At 44.7% G+C, this 18,854-nt stretch overlaps 1 protein-coding gene across 1 annotated transcript in view; it reads right to left on the reverse strand.

Annotated features, from left to right (window-relative positions):
* stxbp4 (syntaxin binding protein 4) overlaps positions 1 to 18,854 on the reverse strand; it is a 208,635-nt gene that overhangs the window by 81,099 nt on the left and 108,682 nt on the right. The window contains exons 9-10 of the mRNA XM_048610619.1: positions 13,645 to 13,769; positions 6,923 to 7,012 (exon numbers count right to left, since the gene is read on the reverse strand). Of these exons, the coding sequence (XP_048466576.1) occupies positions 6,923 to 7,012; positions 13,645 to 13,769 (215 nt within the window). The remainder of the gene's footprint in view (positions 1 to 6,922; positions 7,013 to 13,644; positions 13,770 to 18,854) is intronic.

Consider the following 18,854-nt stretch of genomic DNA (forward strand, 5'->3'; position numbering starts at 1 on the left):
ACACATTATGCTGGGGTACAATTCTGCTACAACCGATGGCCCACAGCGCCTCATGGATACCCAGTCTTGAGTTGGTAGAGCTGTGCAAAGTCTGTCCCATTTAGCACAGTAATAATGCTACACAACATGATGGAGGTTATCATCACGTGAAGAGGACTCTGCAAAGATTATTCCTACCAATACTGTCATGGACAGATGCATCTGCAGCTGGTAGATTGGTAAGGATGAGGTCAAGCATGTTTTTCCCTCTTGTTGATTCCCTCACCACCTGCCGCAGACCCAGTCTAGCAGCTATGTCTTTTAGGGACTGACTAGCCCGATCAGTAGTACTGTTGTGGAGCCACTCTTGTCAATAGGGGTGGCACGGTGGCTCAGTGGTTAGCACTGCTGCCTCACAGCTTCAAGGATCTGGGTTCAATTCCACCCTCGGGCGACTGTCTGTGGAGTTTGCACATTCTCCCCATGTCTGCGTGGGTTTCCTCTGGGTGCTCCGGTTTCCTCCCACAGTCCAAAGATGTGCAGGCTAGGTGGATTGGCCATGCTAAATTGCACATAGTGTCCAGGGATGTGTAGACTAGGGGGATTAACTGTGGGAAGTGCAAGGTTACAGGGATAGGTTGGGGGGGAGGTGTCATTGTAGACTTGTTGGGCTGAATGGCCTGTTTCCACACTGTAGGGATTCTATGAAATTCTAACAGATAGACTTAGACAAGCAGCTCCCAGAGCACATTTGGGATCCTCTGTGGTTCCTCCAAGTGGTGCTCAACATGGATTTGTCGGTGGGGGTTTGAGGAATTACAGGACCTATCCAAGGATGATGATGATGTTGGGGTAACTGGGCCATTGTCTGAAAGGTATGATTCTGTTAGTATGACTATGCTAGGCTAGCACTTGACTAGTCTGTAAGACAGCTTTCCCAGTTTTGGCACTAGCCCCCAGATGTTAGTAAGGAGGTCTTTGCAGAGTCAACAGGGCTGTGCTTGCCGTTGTTTCCACTGCCTAGGTCGATGTGAGATGGTCTGTCCAGTTTCATTTCCTTGAGAGGTTTTAGCAGCTTTGACACAACTGAGTGGATTGCTCGGCCATTTCAAAGGGGAACTGCTATGGGTCTGGAGTCACATATAGGCCAGACCAGGTAAAGATAGCAGATTTCCTTCCCTAAAGGAAATCAGTGAACCAGATGGGGTTATTTTTTAAAATGATTGACAACAGTTTCATGGTCAGCAGACTTTTAATTCCAGAGTTCTTTTTTGAATTCAAATTCCACCATCTACCATAGTGACATTCAGAACCTGGTCCCCAAGAGCATTAAATGGGACTCAGATTTGCCTGTCCAAGAGCATTAAATGGGACTCAGGTTTGCCTGTCCAGTGACAATACCAATATGTCACTAGCAACCTCCAAGTGTTTCTAGCAGATCCCTACCATGAGGCTTATAGTCGTGGACTAGCAATCAGTGAGGCACCTCACACTGGAAAACAGAATTCAACAAATCTGGTGACTAATGAGCAAGCAACAGGAAGAAATAACTGAAAGCTGCTGGACTTCTGTAAAACCCTAATGGATTCACTAATGAGGTCTAAGGTGACTTCAGTCCCACAACCACTGCTTCATAGGAAAATTGCCATTTGGCCCATCGTAACTTCCCTGGGAAACTATCCCATTATCCATTTCCCTGATCTTTCCATACAACCTTGTAAATCTATCCCTTTCAACTAAACATCTAATTTCCTTTTGAAAATTGCTACTTAATCTGCTATTACGGCCCTTTTCAACATGTCCTGCTACCTTCAAAACTGCGTGCTGCAAGCATCCTAAATGTGTCTGTTCCTGTGGCTCTCTAAAAATTGTATCCTTTTGTTTATATTGTATTTCCTCACTCTTTCTAGCAAAATGCAGCTTCTTTGGTTGGTTTCTAATATCCTCAGGTTAACAAAGGCTAGAAAGTAAACCCTACCTTGTTAGTGCCACCTACATGTCCCAAGAGAAAATATCTCAGATGCATTAACACAGAGTTCATTTTCACTCAGCTGCTCTCAGAGAACTCAAGGGCTTCTCACTGAGTTTGGCTGGAGGAAGAGAAATTGAAGATGTTCCCTTCCATCCCATTCCCTTTATGTGATCCAAAACAGATTGGAGTGGGAGTGAAATGAAGGCTGATCCAGTGAGGTGTGGTGGGGTGGTAGTGGGGAACAAGTGTATGGTGTTCTCTAGTCCTTTCTCTCAACATCACTGCAGGCTAAACCCTGACAACTGGAGTGCACTAGTCTCACCCAAATGATCTGGGAGAGATGGAATTTCCTGACTGATTCTGGCCCTCCAAATGCATCAGCGAGGGGTTCCAGCAGATTCTTAGTCTCAGCGTTCAGTACAACTTTAGAGAGGGAAAGGAAATGTTTTGCTTTACAATCCAGCCTCTCTCAGATCCTGGCTCAGTGACAGATGGCTGGAAGCTCAGCTTGAAGCACACATCCCAGCAGTTGGTGGAGTCACTGTGTCAGAGCTCCATACTCACTTCAGGCAATCATAGTCTTCCAAGCACCCTAACCTAACTGATACTTTGAGTTCTCATTCACCAAAGCTGCAAATTCAAAATTCTCATCTTGTGTTCAAATCTCTCTATGGCTTCAATTCCCGTTTTTTCTCTGCACTCACTCGAGCCCCACGACACTCCCTGAATCTTGTGGCTTTCCAATTCTGTACTCTGCAGATCTCCAATTTCTTTCATATCACTACTGGTGGCTACGTCTTTGGTTCGCTGGCTTCTAAGCTCTGGAATTCCCTCCTCAGACCTCTCCACCTCTTTCTCGCTCACTTAAAATGCTCATTAAAACATATCTGTTTGACCAAGATTTTTGTTCCCTATCCTAACGTCTCCTTTAATGTTTCAATATAGTCAATAAATGTGGAGCTGGAAAAACACAGCATCCGAGGAGCAGGGCAGTCAATGTTTTGGGCCAAAACCCTTTGTCAGGACAGGGAGGGGGAGGGGAGTTTACAAATAAATAGAGGGAGGGGATTGGGGCTATGGGGAGGTTAGGTGAGGTGGAGATAGGTGGATGCAGGTAGGGGGTTATTGTGGTTGGTCAGTGGGAAGGGTGGAGGCGGATAGGTGAGTCGGAAGATGGACAGGTTGGGGGTGGTGAGATTTTGAAGCTGATTGTAGGTGGCGGAAATGTTGGAGGATGATGCGTTGTATTCGGTGGTTGGTGGGGTGGTATGTGAGGATTAAGGGGACTCTATCCTTATTGTTGTTGGGGGGAGAGGGTTTGAGGGCGGAAGCGCAGGAAACGGGGGAGATGCGGTTGAGGGCATCCTTAATAATAGAGGAGAAACTACGGTCCCTAAAGTAGGAGGATGTCTGCAAAGTCCTAAGTGGAATGGCTCATCCTGGAAGCAGATGTGGCGGAGGCGAAGGAATTGTGAGTAAGGGATAACATTCTTGCAGGAGGGTGGGTGAGAGGAGGTGTAGACAAGGTAATTGTGCAAGTCAGTGGGTTTAAAAAAGATGTCAGTGGTGAGTCGGTTACCAGAGATGGAGACGGAGAGGTCCAGGAAATGGGGTGAGGTGTCAGAAATGGTCCAGGTGAATTTGATGGCAGAGTGGAAGGTGTCGGTGAAGTTGATGAACTGTTCGAGCTCCTCACGGGATCACGAGGCAGCACCGATACAGTCATCAATGTAGCAGAGGAAGAGGTGGGGGATGGTGCGCTGTAGGTGTTGAAGAGAGACTGTTCTATGAATCCAACAAAGAGGCAGGCATAGCTCGGGCCCATGGCCACCCCTTTGGTTTGTAGGAAGTGGGAGGTATTGAAGGAAAATTGTTGAGGGTGAGGACCAGTTCCGTTAAGCGGATGAGGGTGTCAGTGGAGGGGGACTGTTTCGGCCTACAGGAGAGGAAGAAGAGGAGGGCTTTTGGGCCATCCTGGTGGGGGATACAGGTGCACAGGGACTGAATGTCCCTGGTGAAGATGAGGTGTTGGGGGCTGGGGAATTGAAAATTTTGGAAAAGGTTGAGGGTGTGGGTTGTGTCCTGAATGTAGGTACAGAGGTCCTGGACCAAAGGGGAAAGAACGAAGTTGAGGTAGGAGGAGATGGAGTTCTTTCCCCTTTGGTGCAGAAACGCTTCTGCCCTCATGTCCCCTCCCCCCAACAACAAATAAGGATACAGTCCTCTTAGTCCTCACATACCACTCCACCAACCTCCGAATACAACACGTCATCCTTCGACATTTCTGCCAACTACAATGAGACCCCACCACCAAAAAGATGTTGCCCTCCCCACCCCTGTCTGCTTTCCACAGGGACCGTTCACTCCATGACTCCCTCATCAGCTCCACATTGCCCAACAACCCCTCCACCACACCCAGTACCTTTCCCTGCAACCACAGGAGGTGCTACACCTTCACCTACACCTCCCCTCTCACCTCCGTCCAAGGCCCCAAACAATCCTTCCAAATCTGGCAGAGATTCGCCTGCACTTCATCTAACCTCATCTACAGTATCCGTTGCTCCAGATGTGGTCTCCTCTACATCAGGGAGATCAAACGTAGACTCGGGGACCGGTTCGTGGAGCATCTGCGCTCTACACACACAAACCAACCTGACCTTCCAGTTGACATCCACTTTAACTCCCCCCTCCCACTCCTCTGACCACATGTCCATCCTTGGACTCCTCCACTGTCAGAGCAAGGCCAAACATAAACTGGAGGAACAACACCTGATATTTTGCCTTGGGAGCTTGCAGCCCAATGGCCTGAATATTGACTTCACCAGCTTCAAAATCTCTCCACCCCAGCCTGTCCATCTTCCGACTCACCTATTCCCTCCACCCTTCCCACTGACGAACCACAATAACCTCCTACCTGCATTCACAAATAACGATCCCACTCACCTTGCCCCCAGCCCCACCCCACTCTGTCTATTTATTTTTGGACTCCCCTCCCCCTCCCTGTCCTGACGAAGGGTTTCGTCCCAAAACATTGACTGCCCTGCTCCTTGGATGCCGCCTGACCTGCTGTGTTTTTCCAGCTCCACATTTATTGACTATACTGTAACATTAAAGGAGGCGTTAGGATAGGGAACAAAAAGCTTGGTCAAACAGATATGTTTTAATGAGTATTTTAAATGAGCAAGAAAGAGGTGGAGAAGTCTGAGGAGGGAATTCTGTCCCTTATGTTTCCATGTTTCAATTTGGTTTGATCTTTTTTTGCCTCATTAAAATCATTCCAAGGCGCTTCACAGAAGTGTAATGAAGTAACAGGCACTACATAAATGAAGGTTGTTGTTGTTTAGGGCAGAAGCACTAATTGGTAATTAAATCACTAGAGTCATAGGGGCTTTACAGCATGGAAACAGACCCTTCAGTCCAACTCGTCTGTGCTGACCAGATATCCCAAATAAATCTAGTCCCATTTGCCAGCATTTGGCCCATATCCCTCTGAACCCTTCCTTTTCGTATACCCATCCAGATGCCTTTTAAATCTTGTAATTGTACCAGCCTCCACCACTTCTTCTGGCAGCTCATTCCATACACACACCACCCTCTGCATGAAAAAGGTGCCCCTCAAGTCTCTTAAAACATTCCCCTCTCATCTGAAAATCTATGCCCTCTAGTTTTGGACTCCTCCACCCCGGGGAAAAGACTTTGTCTATTTACCCTATCCACAAATCCTTCCTCAGGACTCCTGACATAAAGGAGACTTTGTTGCCCGGGACTGGAGATTCCAACCAGTTTGAGTCCTTTTAAAAACCGGAGTGATTGACCTGAACACAAACATCACTATCAAAATGGCCACCTTTGCATGCCCATGCAAGGCCTAGTGACATCAGTTTACTGACTACTGACATCTCTAAGCCAGAATGAATCTATGCACACAGTAAAACATGGATCTGACTGATCTGGGCACTTTTGGAAACTGTCAGTCTCACATCCTAGGATACCATTCTTTGGTTAATTCCTACCATCAGGATCTCTGCTAAAAAGGACATTCTGAATCACTTTTAAACGACAGAGTCCTTCATTTGAACATTCATTGAAAGAGACATCAGAAATTTAAATAAAAAGGAATTATAACCTCTGGATGTAACAATGAAGAGGATTATTGAAGGTGTTGTGTACGATGCTGCATGTGTGGCCTTTCAAACAGCATTTGACAAAGTATCACATATTAGATGTGTTAGCAAAATTAAACGCATGAGAATAAAGGAAGCACAAAACTGGCTAAGGGACAGACCGATAGAAATTGTTCTTCAAACTGAAGGGAAGTATGCAGTCGTGAGGCCTCAGGATGGGTATTACAGTCACTGCTGTTTTGATCTATACTAATGACTTGAATTTGAATATACAACTTATGCTAAACTTTATAAGACTCTGGTTGAGCATCAGAACTTAATTCTGGTGAAAGTTTTAGGAGGAATATCAAAGTGTTGGAGACAGTGCAGAGAGAATGCATTTGGGGTCTTCAGATACATGGAAACAATGGAGAGGCTCATTGTTCTCAGAGTCGAGAGGGGGTTAAGGTTTGGTAGAGGATACCTGGAGAAATTGCTTATAGTAACAGAACTTACTTTTTATGGAACAAAATCTTATGATCTGGAATGCACTGCCTGAAAGGATAGTGAAAGCAGATTTCAAAATGTAATCAAAAAAGAAAAGAATTGCCTCAGCTTTGGGATGAAAGAAGAGGAGTGGAACTAAGTAGAAGGTTCTAACCAAGGAGGCTGCACAGGCATGATGGATCAAATGGCCTCCTGTGCTAACTCATTCCAGGAATCCTCATCAATGGGCCACATTCCAAAATAAAAACAAACTTTTAAAATTGAATAACAATTTGTGATGCGTGATTTTTAGAATGAACTGGGGAAGTTATGCCCTCTCCTGCAAGAGGACATAATCATCATTCCAGTAACCTTCCCTCACCTTCACTTTCTTCAGCTCTTTTAATGCCTCACTCTTCTCATGGGTAATTCTTTCCAAATCTTCCTTATCCACTGAATTGGATGATGTAATCTGTAAAATTCATAAGGTATTCAGTATAAATAACAGGAAGCTTTTCACAGCGCAACATGTAACACAATTTAATACCTTAGTTCTGTCGATAAGACAACTCAATGAAAGCTGCAAGGGTAGGAAAACGGGGTAATTAGATACTGGCTCCTCACACCTGGGCTCTGGGACTCTTCCTCCTGTTTGGCATCGGTATACTTTTCAGAATGGCATTGTAGCATCCCAAATTAACTCCTATTCAGACACACAACTGTTGATTGTAAGCAAAGCCATCGGGGTTGGTTGGTGTAAAGAGTGTAAAGGACCCCATTCTGAGGTTGAAAAGCCTATTCCCAGGCTCAGGTTAAATTGACACTGAGGACGATTCAAGGAGTTACTTGGGCAGCTATCAGATCAAAGCACTTGATCGGTGATTACAAATGATATAGGCCCCTTAACAGAATGAGACTGGATAAGTAATAATGGGGGACCAGGAAATGACAAAGGGATTGAACAAATACTTTGCATCAGTCTTCATAGTAGAAGACACCATAGCATTCCAAAATTACTAAGTAATCAAGGCAAAGGAGAAGGAGGAGATGAAATAAAATAATGACCACAAGAGAAAAAAGTGCTTGGAAACTAGTAGGACTAAAGACTGATAAGTTCCCTAAACCTGCTGGGTTCTGTCCTTGGATATTAAAGGAAGTAGCTGCAGAGATAGTGGATCCATTGATAATAATCTCCTAGGAATCCTTAGATTCTGGAAAAATCCCACAGGATTAGAAAACTGCCAACAGAAAACCTTTATTTAGAGGATAAAAGAGACAAAAAAGAATCCATGTAACTATAGACCAGTTAGCTTAACATCTGGGAAAAGTCTTTGGGAAAGTCTTAGAGTATATTTGGACCTTTGGTAAACATTTGATAAAGGGTGTCACATGGTAGGCTGGTTAGCAAATTAGAAATGTTTGGGATTGATGGGTCCTTGGCAGCATGGATTAGAAGTTGGCTAAAAGTTAGAAAACAAGGGGATAGGTACATATGGGTAATTCTCAAACTGGAGACGAGTTGAAAGTGGTGTTCCCCAGAGATTGGTATTGGAATCTTTGTTTTTTTCCGATTTACCTGAATGATATGGAGATGGCTGTTGAGGGTAAAATCTCTAAATCTGCAGATGATACTAAGCTAGGCAGAATACTAAATTGTGGTGATGATGCTGAGCAACCTCAGAGGGACACTGACAAGTTGGCCAAATGGAGAGATACCTGGCAGATGAATTTCAATGCAGAGAAATGAGAGTTAATGCACTTTGGTAGAAGAAACATGGAGAGACAATGCAGGTTCAATGGTACAACTTAAGGAGAGTACAGAAGCAGAGAAACCTCGGGGATCACATGCATAATTCTCTGGAGGTAGCCAGACAAGTTGAGACAATTGTTAAGAAGGCTTATAGTATTCTTGGGTTTATAAATAGAGGCTTAGAGTACAAAAGCAAGGAAGTAGTGCTACACTTCTACGAATCATTGGTCAGACCACATTCTGAGTATTGTGTTCAGTCCTGAACACTTTATTTAAGGAAGGATGTTAAAGCCTGAGAGACAGTGCAAAGGAGATTTACTAGAATTATAGCAGGAATGAAGGATTTTAGATATGAGGAAAGATTAGAGAAATTGAGCTATTCTCCTTTCAGCAGAGAAGATTAAGAGGTGACCTCATTGACACAGTAAAGAAGGATATTCTGTTTCCACTAGTTAGTATGTCAGTAGCAAGGAGTCCCAGTTTCAAGATTGTCAGCAAAAGATGCTAGGAGCGAGATGAGTAGAAATTTCTTTACTCAGAGAGTTTTACCATTTGGAACGTGCTGCTTGGGAGAACGGTAGCGGCAGATTCCATAGGTGGCTTCAAAAGAGAGTTGAATACATATTTGAAAGTGATGAATTTAGAGGGCTATGGAGATAGTTCCGTTCTCCAGCCCTATCTGGGTGGATCTTTCGGGAACCATACAGACACAATGGGTCAAATAGCCTCCATCTATACTGTAAAATTCTATGATTCTATGCTTTCAAAGATATAGTAGGACAGCATTGAGAAATACATAGTGTGATCAAGCAGAGTCAGCATGGCTTCACAAAGGGGAAAATCATGGCTGGCAACTGTATTAGAATTCTTTATGGAGGTAACAAGTAGAATTGATGAAGGGAAAGCAGTGGATATAATATGTTTGGATTTTCAGAAGGTTTTTGATAAGGTACCACACGTTAGGCTGTTTAATAAGATATGAGTCCGTGGAGGTATCATATTGGCATGGATAGAGGACTGGCTAATTAACAGAGACAGAGAATTGGAATGAGGGGTACATTTTCAGGATGGAAATCTTTAACTAGTAGTGTGCCACAGAAATCAGTACGGGCGCCACAATTATTTGCAATATACATTAATTACTTGAATGAGGAAAGTGAATAAACTATTGATAACTTTGCAGATGACACTAAAATAGGTGGGGAGGGAGGTTGTAGACTTGCTCACCGAGCTGGCTTGTTTTCATTCAGACGTTTTGTCACTATGCTAGGTAACATCATCAGTGAGGCCTGCGATGAAGTGATGTTGTTCTACTCTGCTTGGAATTTATAATGGCTGGTCCGTTATGGTGAGTACTGTCATTTCCAGTTTTGTTCTGTATGGGTTTGTATATGGAGTCCAATTCTGTGTTTGTTGAATGCATTACAGGTGGAGAACCATACCTCTAGGAATTCCCATCCGTGTCTATGTTTGGCTTGGGCTACTCTAGCTACATTGTCCCAGTTAAACTGATGGCCTTCATTGTCCAAGTGTACTGATATTAAGGAAAGTTCGTCGTGCTGTTTTGCTGCAAGCTGATGTTCGTGTATTATTATGACTAGTTTCCTTCCTGTGTGTCCGATGTAATGTTTGTGGCAGTCGTTGCATGGCATTTTGTAAACCACATTGGTTCTGCATGTTGTGGGAATGGGGTCTTTAATCCTTGTAAGTGTTTATAGTAGAGTGGCTGAGGGCTTGTGTGCCACCATGATTCCCAGTGGTCGTTGGAGTCTCGTTGTCAGTTCTGATATGTGGGGAGGTGGGGATGAAAGTGGTGAGGATGATACAAAAAGTCTGCACAGGGGTATTGACCGGTTAAGCGAATGAGCAAAAGCTTGGTAGTTGGAATATAATGTGGGAACACGTAAGGTTATGCACTTTGGCAGGAATAACAGTGGAGCTCAGTATGATTTAAATTGAGAAAGACCATAGCGCAGGGAGATTTGGGGGTCTTTCTGTGTCAATCATAAAAAGCTGACACCCACATTTAGCAGGTAATAGGTAAGGTAAATGGAAAGTTGTCCTTCATTTCAATGCAAATGGAGTACACAAATAGAGAGGTGTTACTAAAACTATACAAGGTATTAGGCAGATCCCAGGTGGAATAATTTATCCCATTAACTAAGGAAAGATAGACTGGCATTGAAGGCAGTCCAGAGGAAGTTCACTGGGGATGGAGGGACTGTCTTATGCAGAGAAGTTCAGTAGGTTGGAAACAAAAACAGAAGTTGCCAGAAAAGCTCAGCAGATCTGGCAGAATCTGTGAAGAGAAATAAGTTCTGAGAAAGGGTCATCGGACTCTAAACTTTAACTCTGATTTCTCTTCACGCTTGCTGCCAGACCCGCTAAACTTTTCCAGCAACTTCTATTTTTGTTTCTGATTTACAGCATCCGCAGTTCTTTCGGTTTTCATTGAGTAGATTGGACCCATACTCAATGGATTTTTGAAGAATGAGAGACAACTTTATTGAAACGTACAAGATTCTTCAGACACTTGGTAGAGTAGGTGTGGAAAGGTCGTTTTTCTGTGAGAGAGAGTCTAGGACCAGAGGGCATAATCTCAGAGTGAGGGATTGTCCATTTAAGACAGAGATGAGGACAAATTTCTTAATTGGAGAGTAATGAATTTGTAAATTTCTTTACCGCAGAGAACTGTAAAGGCTAGTTCATTAAGCATATTTAAAGCTGAAGTAGACAGATTTTTAATCAGTAAGGTAGTCAAAGGTTATGGGGAAAGGACAGGAAAGTGGAGTTGAGGGTTATCACAACAGACATGATGTCACTGAGGAGCAGAGCAGACGTGATGGGATAAATAGCCTACTTCTGTGCATTTGTATTATGACCTTAAGGTTTTACAAAACAATGGAGCAGGAGCTTTGATACTCTGAAATGCCCTATAGGCTGGAATTTAACTGAGGAGCTCAAAGGATTTATATGTAGAATTACAAATACCTGGGAGTGAGTTACAGGCTGGAATCAAATCAAGGGACTTGCAAGGTTTTTATAAATAGATATAACAGAAACCAGGGAGTGAGCTGGATTCCATTTGAGGTTTTATGTGCGGAAAAAGAGATACCCAGGACGGATTTAAAGACTGAAATCTAATTGAGGTATTTGGGTTAATTATATATTATAGAAACAAAGATGACTGCAGCAGGAGGAGGCCATTTGGCCCTTCGAACCTGCTCTGCTATTCTTCACGATCACGGCTGAGCATCCAATTCAATAGCCTAATCCTGCTTTCTCCCCATAACCTTTGATCCCATTCACCCCAAGTGCTATATCTATCTGCCTTATGAATACATTCAATGTTTTGGCATCAACTACTTCCTGTAGTAATGAATTCCACAGGCTCACCACTCTTTGGGTGAAGAAATGTCTCCTCATCTCTGTCCTAAATGGTCTACCCCGAATCCTCAGACTGTGACCCCTGGTTCTCGACACACCCACCTTCGGGAACATCCTCCCTGCATCTACCCTGTCTAGTCCTGTTAAAATTGTATAAGTCTCTATGAGATCTCCCCTCATTTGTCTGAACTCTAGCGAAAACAATCCCTACCTAGTCAATCTCTCCTCACACGTCAGACCCGCCATCCCCGGAATCAGCCTGGTAAACCTTCGCTACAATAACCTCACATTTATCCAAATTATACTGCATCTGCCATTGATTTCCCACTCACCCAACCTGCCCAGATCATCTGCAAATTTTGAGATGTTACATTTTGTTCCCTCATCCAAATAATTAACATACATTGTGAATAGCTGGGGCCCCAGCACTGATCCCTGTGGCACCCCACTAGTTACTGCCTGCCAATTTCAAAAGGACCCATTAATTCCTACTCTTGTTTCCTCTCTGCCAACCAGTCTCCTATCCATCTCAATACACTTCTCCCAATCCCATGAGCTTTAATCTTCTGTGGGACTTTGTTAAATGCTTTCTGAAACTCCAAATATACCACATTGGCTTGGTCCCCCTTGTCAATTCTACTAGTTACATCTTTATAGAATTCCAACAAATTTGTCAATCCTGATTTCCTCTTCATAAATCCATGATGACTCTGTCTGACCCTAACACTGCTTTCTAAATGCTCCGCTATAAAGACCTTGATAATGGATTCGAGAATTTTCCCCATTACCAATGTTAGGCTCACCGGTCTATAATTCTCTGTTTTCTCTCTACCTCCCTTTTTGAATATTGGAGTGACATTAGCCACCCTCCAATCTGCAGGGACTGTTCCAGAGTCTATAGAATCCTGGAAGATGACCACCAATGCATCCACTATTTCTAGAGCCACTTCCTTAAGTACTCTGGGATTATCAGGCCCTGGGGATTTATTGGCCTTCAATCTCAAAAATTTTCCCAGCACCATTTCCCTGCAAATATTGATCTCCGTCAGTTCTTCCCTCTCACTAAATCTTGCATTTTCCAATATCTCTGGTATCTGATTGTGTCCTCTTTTGTGAAGACAGAACCAAAGTATATATTCAGTTGCTCGGCCATTTTTTTGTCCCATTTTATACATTCCCCTGTTTCTGTCTGTAGGGGACCTACATTTGTCTTCACCAATCTCTTGCTCTTCACGTACCTATAGAAACTGTTAGCGTCCGTCTTTATGTTCCCTGTAAGCTTACTTTCGTACTATATTTTCCCCTTCTTAATCAATGCCTTGGTCTTTCTTTGCTGAATTCTAAACTGCTCCCAGTCCTCAGACATATTATTTTTCTTGGCCAATCTGTATGCTTCTTTCTTGGATTGGATGCAATCTCTAATTTCCTTTGTAAGCCATGGATTGGCCCTCTTACCCATTTTGGTTTTGTGCCAGACAGGAATAAACAGTGTTGTAGTTCTCCCATTCGTTCCTTGAATGTTTACCATTGCCTATCTACTGTCATCCCTTAGGTAACTGTCCCCAATCTATCAAGACCAACTCACACCTCATATCTCCACAGTTTCCTTTATTAAGATTCAGCACCCTAGTCTCCGAATCAATTACCTCACCCTCCAACTTGATAAAAATTCTATCCTGTTATGGTCTCTCATCTCCAAGTGGTCTCGCACAGCTGCATTAGCAATGATTCCCTTCTCATTACATCTGGAAAAATGGATATGCAGGAGTGAGTTACAGACTGGAATCTAATTGAGGGGTTCAGGGATGTTTATATATAAAATAACAGATACCTGGGATATATAGAACAACAGATACCTAGGAGTGAGTGACAGCCTGGAATCTAATTGAGGGTTCGGGGTGGTTTAAGTATAGAATAACAGATGCCCAGGAGTGAATTACAATCTGTTCAGCCAGCATGAATCTCACCTGTGTGGAATGCGTTGTCTCTGAGAGATTGGCCACTTCATTAGAAGCAAACATATTGGTTCCTGCTCCTGATCCAGTTTCACCGAGCTGTAATCGGAACAAGTCTCTGGCAGCCTGTACAAAGTCTGGGTGGTGGTGATGGGGGGTAGAGGTGAAATGGTAACACATGAGCAGAGGTTTGTGAACAGAACATACGTTGAGTGAACTTTGCTGGATAAACAATGGAGTGTTAATGATGCACATAGTTATCAATGTGCCAGTAAACCACTTGGGATTAAGGGATACCCTGCATTGATGTGATGCCAAGAACCTGTTCGATTCGCACATTGATTATCCATTAAGCTCACCACAAAATTTTAGGGCTTGTTATTAACTTTGCAAGTATTGTTTGAACATTAACACAATGTCAAATTGGCCCAGAAAGGGAACAACTTAAATGGCTGCATCTAATTCCTTCAGGAAGTGAATTGTTAAGAGATTTTAAAGGTTTCAGAACTTTTTTCTCATCTTTCCTTCTTGATCAAAAACAAAGTTGCTGGAAAAGCTCAGCAGGTCTGGCAGCATCTGTGGAGGAGAAAACAGAGTTAACGTTTCGGGTCCGGTGACCCTTCCTCAGAACTGATGGTGGCTGGGAAAACGTCAGTTTATATGCAGAAAATAGGGAGGTGGGTGGGGTAGGGAGTAAACGATAGGATAGACCCCAAAGAGAGAGAAAGACAGTTGGACAGACAAAGGAGTTGCTAACGATCAGGCTGGGAGGGTGAGTAGTTGTTAATGGGGACTGTTAGTGACTAACAACAGGGGGTGTGTAGTGGCAGGCTATGTGGTAACAAGGCCTGGTGTGTGGGGTGGGGGGCTGGGACATGGGAGAGATTAGGCCCTAAAATTATTGAACTCAATATTGAGTCCAGAGGGCTGTAGGGTCCCCAAGCGGAAAATGAGGTGTTGTTCCTCCAGCTTGCGTTGGGCTTCACTGGAACACTGTAGCAAGCCAGAGACAGAGATGTTGACCAGGGAGCAGGCTGGTGCATTGAAGTGGCAGGCAACAGGTAGTTCAGGGACAACAAGGTGCAGGGCTGGATGAACACAGCAGGCCAAGCAGCATCATAGGAGCAGAGAGGCTGACGTTTCGGGCCTAGACCCTTCATCAGACAAGGGGGAGGGGAAGGGGGTTTTGAAATAAATAGGGAGAGAGTGGGAGGCGGATAGAAGAGGGATAGAGGAGAGGATAGGTGGAGAGGAAACAAACAGGTCGAAGAGGCGGGGATGGGGCCAGGAAAGGTGAGTGTAGGTAGGGAGTTAGGAAGGGGATAGGTCAGTCCAGGGAGGACGGACAGGTCAAGGGGGCGGGATGAGGTTGGTCGGTAGGAGATGGAGGTGCGGCTTGAGGTGGGAGGAGGGGATAGGTGGGAGGAAGAACAGGTTAGGGAGGCAGGGACGAGCTGGACTGGTTTTGGGATGCGGTAGGGGGAGGGGAGATTTTGAAACTTGTGAAATCCACATTGATACCATTGGGCTGCAGGGTTCCCAAGCGGAATATGAGTTGCTGTTCCTGCAACCTTCGGGTGGCATCGTTGTGGCACTGCAGGAGGCCCAGGATGGACATGTCGTCTGAGGAATGGGAGGGGGAGTTGAAATGGTTCGCGACTGGGAGGTGCAGTTGTTTGTTGCGAACCGAGCGTAAGTGTTCTGCAAAGCGGTCCCCGAGTCTCCGCTTGGTTTCCCCGATGTAGAGGAAGCCACACCGGGTACAGCGGATGCAGTATACCACATTGGCAGATGTGCAGGTGAACATCTGCTTGATGTGGAAAGTCTTCTTGGGGCCTGGGATGGGGGTGAGGGAGGAGGTATGGGGGCAGGTGTAGCACTTCCTGCGGTTGCAGGGAAAAGTGCCGGGTGTGGTGGAGCTGGAGGGGAGTGTGGAGCGGACAAGGGAGTCACGGAGAGAGTTGTCCCTCCGGAAAGCAGATAAAGGTGGGGAGGGAAAGATGTCTTTGGTGGTGGGGTCGGATTGCAGATGGCGGAAGTGTCGGAGGATGATGCGTTGGATCCGGAGGTTGGTGGGGTGGTACGTGAGGACGAGGGGGATTCTTTTTTGGTTTTTATTGCGTGGACGGGGTGTGAGGGATGAGGTGCGGGAGATGTGGGAGACACGGTTGAGGGCGTTCTCGACCACCGAGGAGGGGAAGTTACGGTCCTTGAAAAACGAGGACAACTGAGATGTACGGGAGTGGAATGCCTCATCCTGGGAGCAGATGTGGCGGAGGCGAAGGAATTGGGAATAGGGGATTGCATTTTTGCAGGAAGGTGGGTGGGAGGAGGAGTATTCTAGGTAGCTGTGGGAGTCGGTGGGCTTGAAATGAATATCGCTTTCGAGGTGGTTGCCCGATATGGAGACAGAGAGGTCCAGGAAGGGGAGAGAGGTGTTAGAGATGGTCCAGGTAAATTTAAGGTTGGGGTGGAAGGTGTTAGTGAAGTGTATGAACTGTTCGAGCTCCTCGTGGGAGCACGAGGCGGCACCGATACAGTCATCAATGTAACGGAGGAAGAGGTGGGGTTTAGGGCTGGTGTAGGTACGGAAGAGGGATTGTTCCACGTAACCTACAAAGAGGCAGGCGTAGCTTGGGCCCATGCGGGTACCCATGGCTACCCCCTTTGTCTGTAGGAAGTGGGAGGAATTGAAAGAGAAGTTGTTGAGTGTGAGGACGAGTTCGGCTAAGCGGATGAGGGTGTCAGTGGAGGGGGACTGGTCGGGCCTGCGGGACAGGAAGAAGCGGAGGGCCTTAAGGCCATCTGCATGGGGAATGCAGGTGTAGAGGGTCTTTTTTGCGAGCAGAATGTAGATTTTTTTTTTCCTTTTTGTTGTTTTTCACTCTTTTAATCCAATCATACTTTCCCTCTTTCTATTTCTCTTTCTATATCTGATCTGACTGTAATTCACTGTGACAATAAAGGATATTCTAATTCTACTGCATTGTTCGTCAATCCTCTTTCATCTTTAGTTCACTGAGGTCACTGACACCCTGTTGTACTTCCCATGTTATCTTGCACTCTCATGCTGAAAGATGCAGAAAATATTCAAAACCAGCGCATGTTATGTGCTTCTCCTTGAGCAAGATTTGGGCCAATATTTCTCCTTAGCTTTTCTTCTCCTCTCCTGAAAGTGTGGATTCAGGCTGGAGGCTCCATGGAGAGCTAAAAGCCAATGCTGTAGCCATTCTTAACTGTGCACCTTGACCATGGAAAAACAATCAGACACGAGCAGGAGCACAGCACTTCATTGCCAATCCTAACGTTTGTGATATTTGCGTTCCTTTTGGATACTGATTGGTATTCCTGACCCATCCCCCACATCCCTGGGCAAGGAGCATGACAGAGATTGTAGCAATCCACTGTGATTGACTCAGCAGGGGCTGCCATTTTTCTAAACCAATATTGGTCTGAGTAAGCCTTTGTGATGAAGAAAGTTATGCAGCACGTTACTGATCTTATTGATGACTGAAATCCTCTCATTAATCTGTAAACACATGGCCTTAAACCTCTTGACTGAATCTCACCTACATTGCCAAGGTTAAAAGTTGACATAAAAACTGAAAGAACTGCGGATGCTGTAAATCAGGAATGAAAACAGAAGTTGCCTGGTAAAGCTCAGTAGGTCTGGGAGCATCTGTAGAGAAAAAATCAAGTTAACGTTTTGGGTCTGGTGACCCTTCCTCAGAAGTCAGTGTTCTGATGAAGGGTCACCGAACCCGAAATGTTAACTCTGATTTTTTCTCCACAGATGCTGCCAGACCTGCAGAGCTTTTCCAGCAACTTCTATTTTGTTAAAAGTTGACATGGCTGACAGAAGATTGGTCTGTTGTGGTTATGCCAATTCTAAGGGCATGCTTTTCCATTTTTAAGACAGAGCATGGGGGTGAGTGGTGATGAACTCACCCTGTCCACAGGTGCCATACCATGACCTATTGTGTACCAATGGGTTCATTAAGAGCTGGCAGGCAGAACTGATGTGACACTGGCATTCTGGGTCACCATACCCCTCTGGAGAATCAGACGCCAGCAGCTTCTGGCTCCTAAAAGACTGTTGTTTGAGGTCTACTCTTTAGGGGATCCAGTGGCAAAAAGGTTAAGTGTTTCTTTTCTTCTTTCCACTGGGAGAGAGATCATGAGAAGGTGTTAGGGTGGGGCATTAGGGATTTGGGGCAATTGAAGGCAACATTGACTCCCTCTCAAAGCAGCAGGTGTGTCATCCTCAGGAACATGGCAGCTTTCTCACATGCCAGGGAGGTGACCAGCTGAGGTTCTTAAGTGGCCATTAATTGTCCATTTAAATGACCTTAATTGGTGGAAAGTTGAGAAAGTCCCAAATGGAATTTTTTGCACAGAATGTAACTGATGAGATGGTGAGCAGGGGATGAGTTTCTGAGCAGTAACACATCCAATTATTTCCCCTTGCATAGAAACATAGAAGATACGAGCAGGAGGAGGCCATTCGGCCCTTAGAGCCTGCTCTGCCATTCTTCACACTCATGGCTGATTGTCCAACTCAATAGCCTAATCCTGCTTTCTCCCCATAACCTTTGATCCCAGTTGCCCCAAATGGTATATCTAATTGCCTCTTGAATACATTCAATGTTTTGGCATCAACTACTTCCTGTGGTAATGAATTCCACAGGCTCACCACTCTTTGGGTGAAGAAATGTCTCCTCATCTCCGTCCTAAATAGTCTCCCCTGAATCCTCATACTGTGACTCCTGCTTTTGGGCACACCCACCAACGGGAACATCCTCCCTGCATCTACCCTGTCCAGTCCTGTTAGAATTTCATTAGAATCTATGAGATCCCCCCTCTTGCCAACGTTCTCATTATGTTCCAACGAGGGGAAAATTCTGCCCTAGGAAGAACTTATTAAATTAGTTTCACTCTCCTGCTCTTTACCATAGCCTTGCAATATATTTTCCTCTTCAAATTTATCTGATTTTTTTTGAAGGTTTGTATTGAATCTGTTTCCTAGCGCACAAAGAAGAGATTTAATAATGCATGTTTCTGCTGTCTTTTGTCGGTTAGCCAAATAAGTAAACCTCAATACAAACATAGAAGGTAAGATGTGACTGTATGACTTCATAAAAGAATCTGTGACAATGAAAAAGAAACTCAAGAAAACTAAAATGTAGCCCCCAAAAATCAAATATTAGCCCTCAAAAAATCTC

Source organism: Rhincodon typus, chromosome 23, assembly GCF_021869965.1.
Source record: "Rhincodon typus isolate 14 chromosome 23, sRhiTyp1.1, whole genome shotgun sequence".
NCBI lineage: Eukaryota > Metazoa > Chordata > Chondrichthyes > Orectolobiformes > Rhincodontidae > Rhincodon > Rhincodon typus.